Source organism: Lynx rufus, unplaced genomic scaffold, assembly GCF_022079265.1.
Source record: "Lynx rufus isolate CCGP_SWC_20201006 ecotype Redwood Valley unplaced genomic scaffold, mLynRuf1.p SCAF_4, whole genome shotgun sequence".
Lineage (NCBI taxonomy): Eukaryota > Metazoa > Chordata > Mammalia > Carnivora > Felidae > Lynx > Lynx rufus.
This window is the reverse complement of record NW_025814856.1, coordinates 145,786,180-145,800,955: the sequence shown is the minus strand read 5'-3', so window position 1 is coordinate 145,800,955 and position 14,776 is coordinate 145,786,180. Positions and strand designations below refer to the sequence as shown.

Genomic DNA, 14,776 nt, shown 5'->3' with positions numbered 1-14,776 from the left:
GGAATAAGGTGGGAAGGGACTGTGTGGAAAGGTTTCAGGACAGACCTAGGAGAGGCCAAGGGTGCAGCCTCTTGGCCTGGGTAGTGCGAGTGAGAGGGCCTGGGTGTCTTTGGCCTACATCAGCTGCCTTGGCAGGCCGAGCCCAAGGGTTCCTGTCAGAACCGTGTACAGAGGTGGGCACCTCAGCTGAGCCCTGAAGACAGCAGAGGCTGATTCGCTCCACTCAGCACGGTCTCACGGGCCACCTGCCCTGCCCAGAGGTAGACACAGCCTTAGGGATGGCCTCTGGCCCCGGTCATAAGGGCCTGCCCAGGACAGAGGACAGCTGACCCAGGCAACCTAGTGGAAACCCAGCGGCCTTGCAATTCCTGGGTGCTTGACCGGGTCTCTGCCAGGATCCTACCTGCGGGCGAGCGTCTGTGGAGTGTGTGTGTGTCTGTATGCACGCATGTACGTGGGGACGTCGTCTCCACAAATGGCTGACAAGACTCCTTCTAGCCTTTCTAGCTCAGGATTCAAAGGACATAGACTTTAGTCCTAAGGGGTGGCCTTCTGGAGTTCCAAGTGGCCTTTTGGAGTCCCAAATGGAAAGCCAGAAGTGTTTGCCCAGCTCCTCTAACCTGCTGGGAATCAAACTCAAAATTCTTTCTCTGCTGCCCTGGATGGCAGCCGAAACAATCTGCTCAGGCTTCACATCTGAAGCACCTCTTGCTTTTTGCTGGGCTCCTCAGTTAGTCCTCGGTGCGTAGCTCAGCAGGCAGCCTAGCATTTGAGGGGAGTTTGCATGCAGAGTTGAAAGCTTCCTCTCCTGTGGCTTCCTTCCTTTTAGAAAACCCACCGTCAGTCTTCAGCTACTCTGGGGTCCTCCAGACTGTCCTCTGACTCTGCAAGCCATAACGGCTGGGCCTTGCTGCTTGAATTCCGGCTGTGCCTTGCCATCTAGACTGGGGAGTGCCCTCAGGAAAGAATCCACTTTAATGGAGATGGTTCTGGTCATTCAAGGATTGGGTCGTTGACATCTCTGCCTGCTTTGGGGTACTTGATAGCACTTTCCAGTAGTGGTTTTTCGTGTTTTGTCCGGAGTTGATGATTTTTACCCACGGGAGGGATTCATCTGATACAAACTGCTATGCCATCAGGGGGCCATCCTTTCACGTATCCGTATTTAAAGTGTGTCACCTTTATCTCTGCATTCTGGGTCTGCGGAGGTGGGGAAGACGGTACATTCAGAGCTGAGATATAGTGTTGAGTGTAAGCACAGGTGGAGGTTAGAGCACAGCTGGCCTCACTGCGGGGGGGGGGGGGGGGGGGGCTGCACGGAAGAGGTCTTGACTTAGGCTTCGAGAGCCCGGCAGGACTCCAGGGCAGATGGGGCAAGACCGTGGTAACTTGAGTACTGCTGAGCGAAAGGCGTGGGGGCCGTGAGCAAAGCAACCTCAGACGGGCTGGGGGTGGGGTGGGGTCTGAGTAGAAAACATACATCCTCTGGGTAGACTCAACACGAAGAAACAGAAGCATCCAGGGAGGCCTTAGACTTCAAGCATTTTCAAGGTGCCCCGTACCCATCTGTGAAGGCTGTTGACTAAGGTGCTCCCTGGGTGCTCCCCGTTCCCTGCCCCTTCCTGCAGCCTGAGGCCGGTTCCCAGGCTGGCCGTGAGCCCAAGACCTCTGGAAAGGGAGACTTAGGGGCCACCTTCCACAAAAGAGCAGATGGGTGCGGAAACCTGTAGGGACGTGGTGGTGTCAGAAGCCAAATGCAAAGTCGCGCCCTCAATAGCGCCATTCAGAGAACGCACACACAAAAAAAGTGATGAAGCATCTCTATTAAATATGGGTCAGCATCTCCCAGTTGCAGTGAGCTGACTCCTCCTATTCATTCCGGCACCCAGCACTGCATGTCGATTCTTTGAGCCCAATATTTTTATCCTCTCAACACGCAATCGGCTTTGGGTCCACAAAAGGAGGTTTAGGTGGGGGCTTGGACATCTCTAATCTCAGAATTTGTCCTTAGGAGGCTTAGGATCAGTACTGATCGTTCAAGGAGACCAAAAGTGGCTTTGGAGAGAGGGTTCTTTGTAAGGTGGGGGAGAAGTGGCGGGACGGTACTCTATAAGAGGAATCAGAGGGTGGGGGGCGTCCCATGAGTAAGATGTCAGGGGAGGAGGAGTTTTATCTGTTCAAGAACATTTCCTTGGTGGGGCCATGGGATGGGCCTCAGTACCACATTGCCCCTGTCTGGGCCTTCCACCTCCAGGCGGTCTTCATGGGCTTTGTCTTCTTCGTAGGAACACCACTCAATGCCACGGTGCTGGTGGCCACCCTCCGCTACAGAAAGTTGCGGCAGCCACTCAACTATATTCTGGTCAATGTGTCCCTGGGGGGCTTCCTCTACTGCGTCTCCTCTGTCTCCATCGTCTTCATCACCAGCTGTCACGCATACTTCATCTTTGGCCGCCATGTTTGTGCTTGGGAGGCCTTCATGGGCTGTACGGCAGGTACGCAGGGGAAGGAGACTGGGTGGGGGGGGTGGGGGAGACAAAGGACTGCTCTAGGATTGGAACCAGGAACCAGACTGTTGGGTTAGAGTGGGCCCCTAAAGAGGAGTCTGGGGAAAAGGAGTTTGGTGCTTTTTCTCACCGGGGTGTAAAGCAGCAGAGACTAGAAGTCTGACCAACTGAGTCCCAAACTCCACACCAACCCTCAGTCCAATGCTCTGTCTCCCTATGCTTGCTCCACCCTGTCAGTATTCCATTCTGTCTGCCAGGCCGGGTGGGCCCATCTACCCCCAATTACCCTCACATTTCACTACAGGTCTGGTGACAGGCTGGTCACTGGCCTTCCTGGCCTTTGAGCGCTACCTGGTCATCTGTAAGCCCTTCGGCAACTTCCGCTTCAGCTCCAAGCACGCACTGATGGTGGTCCTGGCTACCTGGACCATTGGTATTGGCGTCTCCATCCCACCCTTCTTTGGCTGGAGCCGGTGAGAGTGTAGGGCAGTGGTGCTAATTTAGCTAGGAGCTCAGGTTGGCGTGGGTAGAAAGAATTGGGGATAACCTTCGTCTCTGACCTCCACTTTTAACGAGCGGGTGGAGTAGGTGAGGGCAAGGGCTGTGGGAGGCAACTGCTAACGTTTATCCTGCAGTTGGAATTGCTATAGCCTCAGCTGGTAAAGACAGAAACTGCCCCTGCCTGAAGGTCCGTGGGCATCCTCTGGGTTCTAAGTGGAGAGCATAATCCAGGATCTCAGCTCCACTCCACTCATTTCTGTGGTGAACCCCGCGGTGAGCAAGTGCCTGTCCAGTGGGTGAGTGCTTGGTCCCATGCAGGTTCATCCCCGAGGGCCTGCAGTGTTCCTGTGGCCCTGACTGGTACACCGTGGGCACCAAATACCGCAGCGAGTACTATACCTGGTTCCTCTTCATCTTCTGCTTCATCGTGCCTCTCTCCCTCATCTGCTTCTCCTACATGCAGCTGCTGGGAGCCCTCAGAGTCGTGAGTGATTTGTGTGAGGCTCAGGGAGGAGGGGGTCGGGGGCTCCAAGATGGGAGGGAAGAATGGGTGAGTGCTTCAGAACATAAGACCTCTGGGGGCATCTGGCTGGCTCAGTCGGAAGAGCACACAATTCCTGATCTGGGGTCGTGAGTTCGAGGCCCACGTCGGGTGTAGATTACTTAACAAACTTAAGAAAAGAAAGAATGTTTGACATCTGGAAATGTTCACAGCCAGGTAGAGGAGATGCCTGAAAGCAGTGAAGGAAGTGGGGCAGGGAGAATGATGAAATGGTGTGAAGAGTAGGGTGGGGTCCTCTCTGCTCAAATGTGTGTCAAGAGATTCTTGTGATCCCTTCCAACGTCAAAGACCAGACAGCCATCTCCATCTGGTCTTCCTCAAGGAAGGAGAACAAGAGGCGCTAGGCCAGAAGCTGGGACAGAGAGAGGCAATTGGAGCGGATGCGCCCTGGTGGAAAAGGGTTGAGATCTGGGAGTTGAGGGCCGGGAAGAGGATGTTTCTCTGTGCTCTGCCCAGGTCGCAGCCCAGCAACAGGAGTCAGCCTCAACCCAGAAGGCAGAGCGGGAGGTGAGCCGCATGGTGGTGGTGATGGTGGGATCCTTTTGTGTCTGTTACACACCCTACGCTGCGATGGCCATGTACATGGTCAACAACCGTAACCATGGGCTGGACTTACGGCTTGTCACCATTCCTGCCTTCTTCTCCAAGAGTGCTTGTGTATACAACCCCATCATCTACTGCTTCATGAATAAGCAGGTAAAGCTCTCTATTTACATTCCTATGAGACTCTAGTTCATGAGACCTGGTTCTTTTCTCACCAATGACTTTTAATTCAGAGCACCTTGGACTCTACTCAAAAGGTTTCTAGGGGTGAACAAGGGAAGCTCTCAGTAATAAGCACAGGGAGAAAGGCTTGGTCATTGAAACAATGTAATAGAACCCAGAGAAAACAGAATTTGAGCCATAAAAGTCAGGTTGCTCCAAAGGGAAGGATGTGAAGTGGAAGGGTTTTGTTTTCTTGACAAACAAACAGATTTAACCATCACCCTAAATTCCTAGTGCTTCCATTTCACAAGTTCTTAATCCTTCCCAACTTCCAGCCTGCAGGAGCATATGCAAAGCACAGAAATAACAACATATGCGTAAGTCTCTAAAACAGTTTATCATCTGAAGGTACCAGGTGGCCTCCTATCCCAAATCCTGAATCTGAGCTAATAAAAAAACCCAAGCTCAGATGAATCTAGGAGAGTTCCTATCTTGTGGGGCAAACCCCCTGCTTTGAGAATTCTTAATAGCTGTTTTGTTTCCTTCGTCTTCAGAGATGGGACTCAAAACTGCTGGATGGAAACAAAATTGGCAATCCTTTTCAATTGGGAGCACCTTCTAGTAATGGAGGGGTGGGTGGGTGGGCCTACTCTGGCACCACTTTTGAGTGTCTTACTGAGGCAGGTTGCTTCGTGAGGTTTCCCAACAGTGGAACCTCTGAGCCAAAATGTGGAGGGATTACTGTTGTAGGCCCTGCAGTAGCTCTCAGGATTGGGAAGATGTATTCAAAACCACGAGGAGATGCTGGGTATATGGCATTGTGCGAGGCTTTGGAGATACGGAGAATGAGATCTCTTGCCATTTCCCGATGTCGTCTCTTCTGTACTGGTCTGCATGGGACTAACTCCAATTCTGCCCTTTCCTTCCAGTTCCGAGCTTGCATCATGGAGATGGTGTGTGGGAAGTCCATGACAGATGATTCTGAAATGTCCAGCTCCCAGAAAACTGAAGTTTCTGCTCTCTCTTCCAGCCAGGTTGGCCCAAACTAAGGAGCCATATTGGCTTATTTGCAGCAACTAGGATTTCACATTTAGGGAATTCCTTTTTTCTCTCAAAAACCAAGCTACTAACAAATGCAGAAGATGGGAAGGGGAATATGGCAAATTTGGGGCATCAACTTCCCATTTTCCTACCATTCCTTTCCTGCCTACAAAGCTGCTGTTCCAGCTGGGTCTACTATAGACCATTCCAAAGGCCATGTCAACAATCCTCCAATTCTAAGTGGCACCACTGACAGCACCGGAGAGTTGATTTCTACATATGGGGCAACTATAAAGGAGTATGGCTGCTTTTTCAGTGTACGGGTAACAATTATCTTCCTTTTCAAAAACTTTTTTTCCCCCCTTACTGGGGCTCTAAGATAATACAATCTGAATTAGAACAAACATAAACATCTTAGAAATGGGAGAGATAGAAAGAAAGAACAAACTAAACCTCAAGTAGGCCCAAAATAGGGGTTTGAAAGAACTTCTTTATGCCATTACCTCCAATCATCACTATAGCTCTGGCAGGGACAGCTGTGTCCAGAAGCTCCTGAGCCAGCATGAATTATTCCAGGTGCTCCCCACCCAATTTGGCTAAACCTATATATCTGTCTTAAGCTGTGTATTAACAGTTAATTCTCTTCATGTTCTCAGAATGAATTTACACACCTTTATACAGTTTATAATGTTCAAAAAGTGTTGAAAAAACTGTTTTACCTTATACTTCATGCTCCCCCTGTAAAAGCCTTTTTGAAATAAAAATCAAGATAAATGTCGTGTGTACATTCAGGAATGACTTGTGTTTGGTATCAGATAATTATGTAATGAGCAGCTGGGCTCTTCTCCAGTTATACAGCCTAAGGAAAGCAGAGAAGGGGTACAGCTGTAGTGAGAAGGATGACAGAAGATTTCAGAATTAAGAAAGGAGTAATTAATCTGGGAGAAGGCAGAACTTATCTGGGATGGGAGGGAGTACAGTAAACCTCTAGGAGACCTCCTTTTCTTTGACATTTTATAGCACCTGTAATTCTAAGCAAGAGTTCCACTTCTTAAAAGAATAAAGGACATATGTACCCCACAATGAATGTAAACAGTTTTATTTAGAAACAGATAGGTACCTGTTTGCATTAGAGAATATAAAACTTGGTTTACACTCTATAAAAAATTACCAGTATCCAAATCCAAGAGAGCTAGCATTCACAGAACACACAATGTGGGTGTGTAGCCACTGTTCACCAGCCTCAGGCTTGACTTAAACCAAAAAGATAATCCAGGGGGATCATTAGAGATTAGAGTATAACACTTGCTGCTGAGCACCCAGCATCCAGAAGTTGCCATTTTAGCGTATGAAGGTTTGCTTTCTAAGTGAGTAACTTTAACATAAGGCCTGGGTTCTCTGTACCTAGTGAGCTGTGAGGCTGTCTTGCCACACAACTCATGTGCTCTCTTTAATCCCAGCTGACATTATTATCTCTGATCTTAACAGTAAAAATGGGGAATCTGGAGAGCAGAGATTTCCACTCCCCTATGCTGGGGTTAAACTTTAAAAGAGTTTATCTACTCTCAAGAGCTCAATGCAAAGGCCAGGATGAAGTTACATGATAATCCGGCATTTTACCAGGCCAAGTAGTCCACCTCAACATGATCATGGAAGACCAAAGGATACACCTAGGTTCAGATTATAATAATCACCCAGCACCACCTGAATGTATTATCCATAAAGATATATGAAATAATAAAGGTTAGATATACATACATTTATCTTAATAACCTGAGGGCTAAAAAAGTTTGGAATACAATTCTTCTTCTCAAAAGAGGTCCATCTGTAAGAAAGGGACCAAAAAAGACAGAGTTCGTGTTACATAAAATATGGGCAAAGTGTGTTGGGAACAGAAGGTGGCTTCTTCAGCTCTTTCTACAATGTCCCTCTTTGACAAGGATTGGCAATCTGCTGATCCATGATAAACTTTTTGGGGGCAGTGGGGAGAAGGGGAAATGGGGGCAAAGGGAGTGTTGGGTCAAAGGCAAGAAGGTTGAGCAATGGTCCTCAAACCAAAGAGTCCTCTATGTAGGCCCTCTCATCTTTGAGTCTGAGTTCAAGCTCTTCAGCTGACACCGAAATAGGCCTGGTAGTAAGTGGTTAGCATTCTGAGGTATGAGGATCCCTGGTAAATTCAGCAGCATGTGGTTTTTGGAAACCAGCCCACAAGATAAGAACACTGCAACCAAGCTCCTAACTAATACTGCTATTTAACCACTGTCTGAAAGAGAAAGGAAAGAAAAAAAAAAAAAATCCCCAATACATTGGGAGGTTGTAAGCTTCATTTCATATAAGGGGGTCCAAATAATCTATTTTAGGGTTTCTTAATAGAACCCTCATTCAGTGATCATTTCTCTTGTTAAAGGCACTTTCAATGACATAATTGGAAAGGAATACAATTTGACTGCAGTGAAAGCAAGATTAATTCCCAGAACACCTGGGGAGATAGGAGCTGAATGGGGCACTTACAGTGATTCAATAGGCAAGACAGTCTTGAGCACTTCAACAGATGCACACCCAGAAAAAAGTGCCCTGAAAACACTTGTATTTTTCCCTTAATTTTCCAGCTGTTTCTATGTATAACTCTGTAAAGAGATCACACTCACTACTTGATTTTCAAGACACTGGCCCTAACTCTTCCCACCACAGCTGTGCCCAGCAAAATTAGCAAACAGCTAGTCCTACTGGGAAGAAAAAAAAATGAACAAAATCAAGTCGAGCCAAGCTTCCTGACAGCACAGGGATCTGTCCTTGCCCAGATAATGCCACGATCAATTGCTGGACCTATAGCAACTGAATGGACTATGTGGCCCCTACTACTTATAAAACATACTTTCAACAGGCAAGGTTAAGTGTTCTCTCTCTAAATATTAATTGTGGGGCATTTTTTTTTTCCCTTTTCTCTCTCCTAAACATTTCTTATTGATCTCAGGCTTTAAAAAATTAGTTAAGTCAGAATTATAAAAATTATATGGCAAGGGTTGAGAAAGAGTGAAGGGCTAATATTTGCCTACAAGCGTGAGTTGAGGATGTTGATCCTTCATATCATACTCCCAACCAGAGAACAAATACAAAAATAAACACACCATGTTATACATAATACAAAGTGTAAATCTACAAACACAAGTGTACTAATTAGAGTTGTTCCTCAGAAGCACGGTTCCCTCCAGTCCCTCAAAGAGGAGGAGGAATGGGGACGGGATGGTTTTCATTACGCCTTTTCAGGTCTTAAAAAAAGTTTGTAATAACAGTCTCAGTAGCGCAAACAATTTCATGTGAAACCAGAAGCTGTAAAAATAAATTACTTTTGAAGAAATGCAGGTTCTTCTGTCTGCAGCTCAGAACTCATCATGTCGTACTAAGGCCTCACCAAAATCTGTGGCCTGGCTGCCCACAAATAAATCATACTTGTCAACAATCTCTTCCTTGGTAAGCTTGCCATCCTGAAACGAGAGAGAAGAGTGAATTGCGGCAAAACAGATTTCCCATTTCAAATTTAGAAACACTGCTATAGAACAAAAGGGGTGAGGATTTGAGATTCTAACTCCACTAAATTAAATGGGAACTCAATCCTCATCCCTGACCCCTTCCACATACAGAGGGAAGAAAGCAACAATTAATACATTTTTCTTATTAAGTTAAAACTGGAAGAATGGAAATAATATAGCTCAATAACTTAATGCTAGAGATATGTCAAGCAAGATGTGGGACATCTTCTAGGTATAGGTAAGAGATAGGAAGAACTGGGTAAAATAAAGTGAATCAAGTCACTGCCTCACAGGAACAATGAAATCTGCTAACATCCTTACATAGTCCTCACCCCCACTACACTGTAGCCACCAATCAGATTCCAGACATAACCCCAAATGAAGGCTGAGACACTCATCTCAAACATTACGTAAGCCAGATTCCCAAGATTTGACCTTATGAGTTTCTTTTTCTCACATAGCTCAGTCAGGACACAGCACTTGGCTACTTTAAGTGACTGAAGCAAGAACTCAAAACAGACCGACCCTTAAAAAGGCTTGATGATAAAACACTGCATTTGAAACAGAAGACAGGCTTAGACAGGAGAAATATTCAGAATGCAAACCCCGCCCGTCTTTAGATTGACTTTCAGCTCACTCTAAGCAAAGCATTCATATTGCTGAAAAGGTGACAGGGTTTAGTGATAATACCACTCTTTTAATGAACCAAATGCCTCAGATAATTGATTGAGGACAATTTTAACAGGCTCCAGAGAAAAGCTGATTTACAACGTAACTACTAAGAATTTAGTTTTAAAAAGCATATTTAAGAAGGAAATGATCAGGGTGCCTGAGTGGTTCAGTCGGTTGAGCGTCCGACTTCGGCTCAGGTCATGATCTCACGGTTCGTGACTTTGAGCCCTGCATTGGGCTCTGTGCTGACAGCTCGGAGCCTGGAGCCTGCTTCAGATTCTGTGTCTCCCTCTGTCTCTGGCCCTTCCCCTCTTGAGCTCTGTCTCTCTCAAAAATAAATAAACATTAATAAAAAAAATTTTTGTTTAAATAAAAAAAAAAATAAAAATAAAAAAAAGAGGGAGATGACCAACTTTGAGTAGGGAAAATGAGCCTATGATAGATAAAAGAACAAAGGAAATAATGGGGAAAAAAAAATTAGGGAAAATTTCCTGGGGATCCAAAGGTAACAGATGAAGCACGCTGGGCACAGGCTACGTACAGAGGCTCTTTGCTGAAGCCAAATGCCTCCAATGGTGTGAACACTGGGCAAAGGGATTTCTAAAATGAGATCAGATAGCTAGCACTGCCCTGTAAATTTTCAATCGCCAACTTAAGATTTGCAGCAGACTTAGACTAATTAAGACCTTACATGCTCTATGTACCTCAACAGGAATGTTTTAGGTAATCCCCTAGAAACAGACTTTGATCACTGCTAGGTTGTTTGGGCCTGGCCAGACTTACCTTGTTCTGGTCTGATTCATACACTAGGTGCCTGGCTTCTGCCTCTGCATGATCATAGTCTGAGGGGAGGATCCAGTCTTTGGTCTCTTCCTTGTCCATCTTCCCATCACGGTTCTTATCTCGAAACTCAACAAATTGTTCTCTTTCTGTCTTTACCCATTCTGGCTCATCAGCATTTCCATCATGGCTGTACATGTCACCTACGTACATAGACATACATAATACAAAAGGTGAGTATTTTTCCCAAGACTGCCACATGCTAATCTGGCCTAACTTTTCCCCCATCTGGAACGTAGTAGCAGTTACAAGGCTATTTTATAGGTCAGAGAGGCCTGAGAAAGCAAGGCATTTTCCTGAGGTTTAACTAATGACCTTTAAGAATACTTCCAGCTGTTGATTTTGAGTTAGTGAGTCCAAAAAGAATCCTTAGCCCTTAAAAATTGAAAAAATAAAGGGAGATGACTAACATCCAGAAAGATAAAGACTAACTTTCAAAAGATAGTTGTTTCCTACATTCCTTTTCAATCCAAGGTAACTAGTTAAACCTGACTATTGGTATTAGAAAGGTGCTATTTTAAATTCTCAAGAAAACTTGAGAAGTGTAGACTAGAAGCCCAAACTGTCTACCAATTACTAAGTATATTTCAGAAATTTTTTTTTAAGAACCTGCTTCTAAAAATAATGGGTATATTCTTATATAGCCATAATGTCATTATCATGTTTCACAAAATCAATTTTTTGGTATTACTGAATACTCAATCCAAATCTGAATTTACTATTATCTTCTAAAGCTAGTTTGTTCAAATTACTTCTATGAATGCTGGTGGCTAAGAAGTTGTTATTGTATACCTGAATTTTACTAGATTTAAGAGTTAAGGTACTTTGAAATTCAGTATTTACAACCAACAGAGATTCTTCTTTACAGCTATTTAAAGATACCAATTTTAAAATGTGCAATAAAATACTGTTTTGTCAAAATTTTTTTAGACTTATGTGAATGAAAAAGTCTGAAGATTCCTGAGGTATATACATCAGTGTGTGTGCATTGTATGCAAGGTATGGGAGCATACCTTATATACGTCTAAATGGTTTCCAGCAGTTCTAAGCAAAGGTATTTAGTTGTGGTAAAGGTTTTATATGTAGGAACCCACAAAATGGAGACAGCCCAAGTCACAAATCTGAACACAAGTTAGCCTGCACTTAGAGGAAACACCATACTGCCAAGGAAATTTAACGTACACCAATCACAATCCTCCAACTCAGATTCAGCTACTTTACCTGACCCTAGAAAATAGGACCTGCTAGCCAGTCATGCTGTTTCTACGCTGCTGCTTCTAATGCTCTATAAAACTCGGCTCTTGCCCAAAATCCCTTGGGAAGAGAGAGCGCTCCACTGCTTGTTGGGCACAACGATCCCCAGTCTATAGGCTGTTTTCCCTTGAATAAAAGATGAACTCATTACTAAAATGTATTATTGTCACCTGACAGTTGGTACTGTCATTTTCCTGAACTTGAGGGCTAAGAGTAGAACTACTTCTGTTTTGTTTTGTTTTTTTTAAATTTTTTTAACGTTTATTTTTGAGACAGAGAGAGACAGAGCATGAATGGGGGAGGGTCAGAGAGAGAGGGAGACACAGAATCTGAAACAGGCTCCAGGCTCTGAGCAGTCAGCACAGAGCCCGATGCGGGGCTTGAACCCACGGACGGTGAGATCGTGACCTGAGCCGAAGTCGGACGCTTAACCGACTGAGCCACCCAGGCACCCCGAACTACTTCTGTTTTAAACAAAGGAGGAGTACCTCAGGACAGGACTTGCCTGTTTTTTTCTATGCTACAGCACATTCAGAAAATGTAATATTTGTATGATCCACCGGGCCAGTGCCCTGCCTTAGCTGTCCTGTGGGTCGAGACCTTTCATAGTACACATATAGGGAAATTCTGAATTACAGAGGAAATAAATGTGTGCTTAAAAGACATACTTTTTTTAAAATATTTTTTTTTAATGTTTGTTTATTTTTGAGAGAGATAGTATGAGCAGGGGTGGGTCAGAGAGAGAGGAAGACAGAATCCAAAGCAAGGTCCTTTCAGCACCGAGCCCAACGTGGGGCTCAAACTCACGAACCATGAGATCATGACCTGAGCCGAAGTCGGACGCTTAACCAACTGATCCACGCAGGCCCCCCAAAAGACATCCTTTTAATAGAAACTAGAATATACAATGTAATGTAAGTGCATTTCAAAGATAGATGAGTAAGGATAAAAATAATACTATTTAAATTTCTATTTAAAAAGGATTTAATCTGTATAATGATACTAAAATTAATTTTTTTGAGATTACGTTAAAATGTTCTTAGGATACATAATGCAATGCTTAGAGATGAAATGAGATGATGATTGGAATTTACTTCAAAATAATAAAAAAAGTAAGGAAATGGATTGGTTACAGATGTGAAGGGATTGGCCATGAGTAGACGGCTGTTAGGGCTGGGCATAGGTACATGGAATTCTAATTTTGTACATGTCTGCAATGTTCTACAACAAGTTTAAATAAAAAATCCAACAGCATAACTCTGGGGACTTCTTATTAATGCTAAATGAAAGAGGCACTGACCATTTGTTTATGATCTCTCTCCTCAATAGGGCAGAAACTAGCATATCCCTAGAAACTGGAAGATATTGTTTGGGGACTTTTAGGTTTACAAAATCCAGCATCCCTGGTGTAAGTATTTATGTTAGTTGATGGTTTGCAAAAGAAATACACACACACACTTGGTTTAACAGTTTCAAAATACAATTCCTCTGCCCTTGGATATGTATGATGGAGAAGTAGAAAGAAATATCTCCTTATTTGACCTCGATGCTTGACAAATGATGGTACTTACCAGTTATAAAACTTAATTCCTCTCCTCTGGAGGTTCAAATGAGTTCCTCAGTTTTAGCAATAGTGATAAAATGGCAAAAGCCAGGAATGAAAAGATAAAATATTTAAAAGTAGAAACAGTCAACTTTGAAGCAGTCTCAGTAAATGCAGCCAGACATTTACTTCCTCTGTGCTGATGAACTCCACTAAAAAGAATCATTTTGGAAAGAAAGAAGAAAGAAGGAAGGAAGGAAGGAAGGAAGGAAGGAAGGAAGGAAGGAAGGAAGATCTTCCACTGCTCATTCCTTTTTCTCTAAAAAAAACTCAAAACACATCACTGAGTCTTTGAAGAATAGTAAATATTCAGGGAGTAATTCAATGGGAATAACCCTAAATATAAAGAGCAAGTATAATTAGACAAAATCTGAGAAAAGTAACTTGCTCAATTCAAGGGACAGGTGGAAAAAAAAAAAAAAGGGAACAGAGGACCTAGACAGAAAATACAAACAGAATATCGTAGAAAGGAGGAAATACTCTAAGAGAAATCGGCAACTTGGGGTAACCCACTGATCTCTTATCCTATTCCCTATATTCTTCTCTTGGGTTTCCTAACACCAGTTTAGGCTCCCTACAACTCTTTACTGTCAATTCCATGGGCATCTGGAATGCACTGTATCAGTGCTATCCAATATGGCAGCCACTGGCCACATGGAGCTATCAAGGACTTCAACTATGGCTGGTCTGATCAGAGATGTGCTGTAAGTATAAAAGATGCTTCTGCAAACAGTATGAAAAAAATTCTTAATAATTTATATTGATAACATGATGAAAGTAATTTAGATTACTAGGTTAAATAAAATATATTAAAACTAATCATGCTAAAAAAATTTTTTTAAGTTTATTTATTTTGAGAGAGAACGCGCATACCAGCCGAGGAGGGGCGGAGAAAGAGGGAGAGAGAATCCCAAGTAGGCTTCACACCGTCAGCACAGAGCCTGACCCAGGGGTCCAACTCAGGAGCTATGAGATCATGACCTGATTGAGCCAAAACCAAGAGCTGGATGCTTAACCGAATGAGCCACCCAGGAATCCCTAAAAAAAAACTTTTGATCTAGCTATTAGAAAAGTAATAACACGGGGCACCTGGGTGGCTCAGTCGGTTAAGTGCCGACTTTGGCTCAGGTCATGATCTCGCGGTTCATGGGTTCGAGCCCACTTCAGGCTCTGTGCTGACAGCTCAGAGCCTGGAACCTGCTTCGGATTTGTATCTCCCTCTCTCTGCCCCTCCCCTACTCGTGCTCTGTCTCTCAAAAATAAACATTAAAAAAAATTTTTTTTTTAAAGTAAAAATATATCATGTGGCTCACATTTACATTTTGATTGGACAGTGCTGCTACAGACACTTTATCATGACCCACTATTCCTCATGCTGGTCTGGCTTAATGATGTGCTAAGAGTTGACCCATGGGGTAAATTTTTTTTTTAATGTTTATTTTTGAGAGAGAGAGATAGAGCAAGCAAGCAAGCAAGCAAGCGAGCGAGCAGAGGAGGAGTAAAGTTGGGGGACAGAGGATCTGAAGGGGAGACTCCACACTGAATGCAGAGAGCCTGATGC

The 14,776-nt window shown here is 44.1% G+C and overlaps 2 protein-coding genes across 3 annotated transcripts in view; one reads left to right on the top strand and one right to left on the bottom strand.

Moving 5' to 3' along the window:
* Window positions 1-2,140: 2,140 nt before the first annotated feature.
* On the top strand, window positions 2,141-5,324 carry OPN1SW (opsin 1, short wave sensitive). The gene is made up of 5 exons (XM_047097136.1): window positions 2,141-2,495; window positions 2,812-2,980; window positions 3,327-3,492; window positions 4,027-4,266; window positions 5,205-5,324. The coding sequence occupies exons 1-5, from the start codon at window positions 2,141-2,143 to the stop codon at window positions 5,322-5,324; spliced, it is 1,050 nt and encodes a 349-aa protein (XP_046953092.1).
* Window positions 5,325-6,399: 1,075 nt separating this feature from the next.
* CALU (calumenin) overlaps window positions 6,400-14,776 on the bottom strand; it is a 30,981-nt gene continuing 22,604 nt past the window's right edge. For both annotated transcript variants that reach the window (XM_047096587.1, XM_047096588.1), the window contains exons 6-7: window positions 10,302-10,501; window positions 6,400-8,801 (exon numbers count right to left, since the gene is read on the bottom strand). In XM_047096587.1, the coding sequence (XP_046952543.1) occupies window positions 8,697-8,801; window positions 10,302-10,501 (305 nt within the window). In that variant the 3' untranslated portion in view covers window positions 6,400-8,696. The remainder of the gene's footprint in view (window positions 8,802-10,301; window positions 10,502-14,776) is intronic.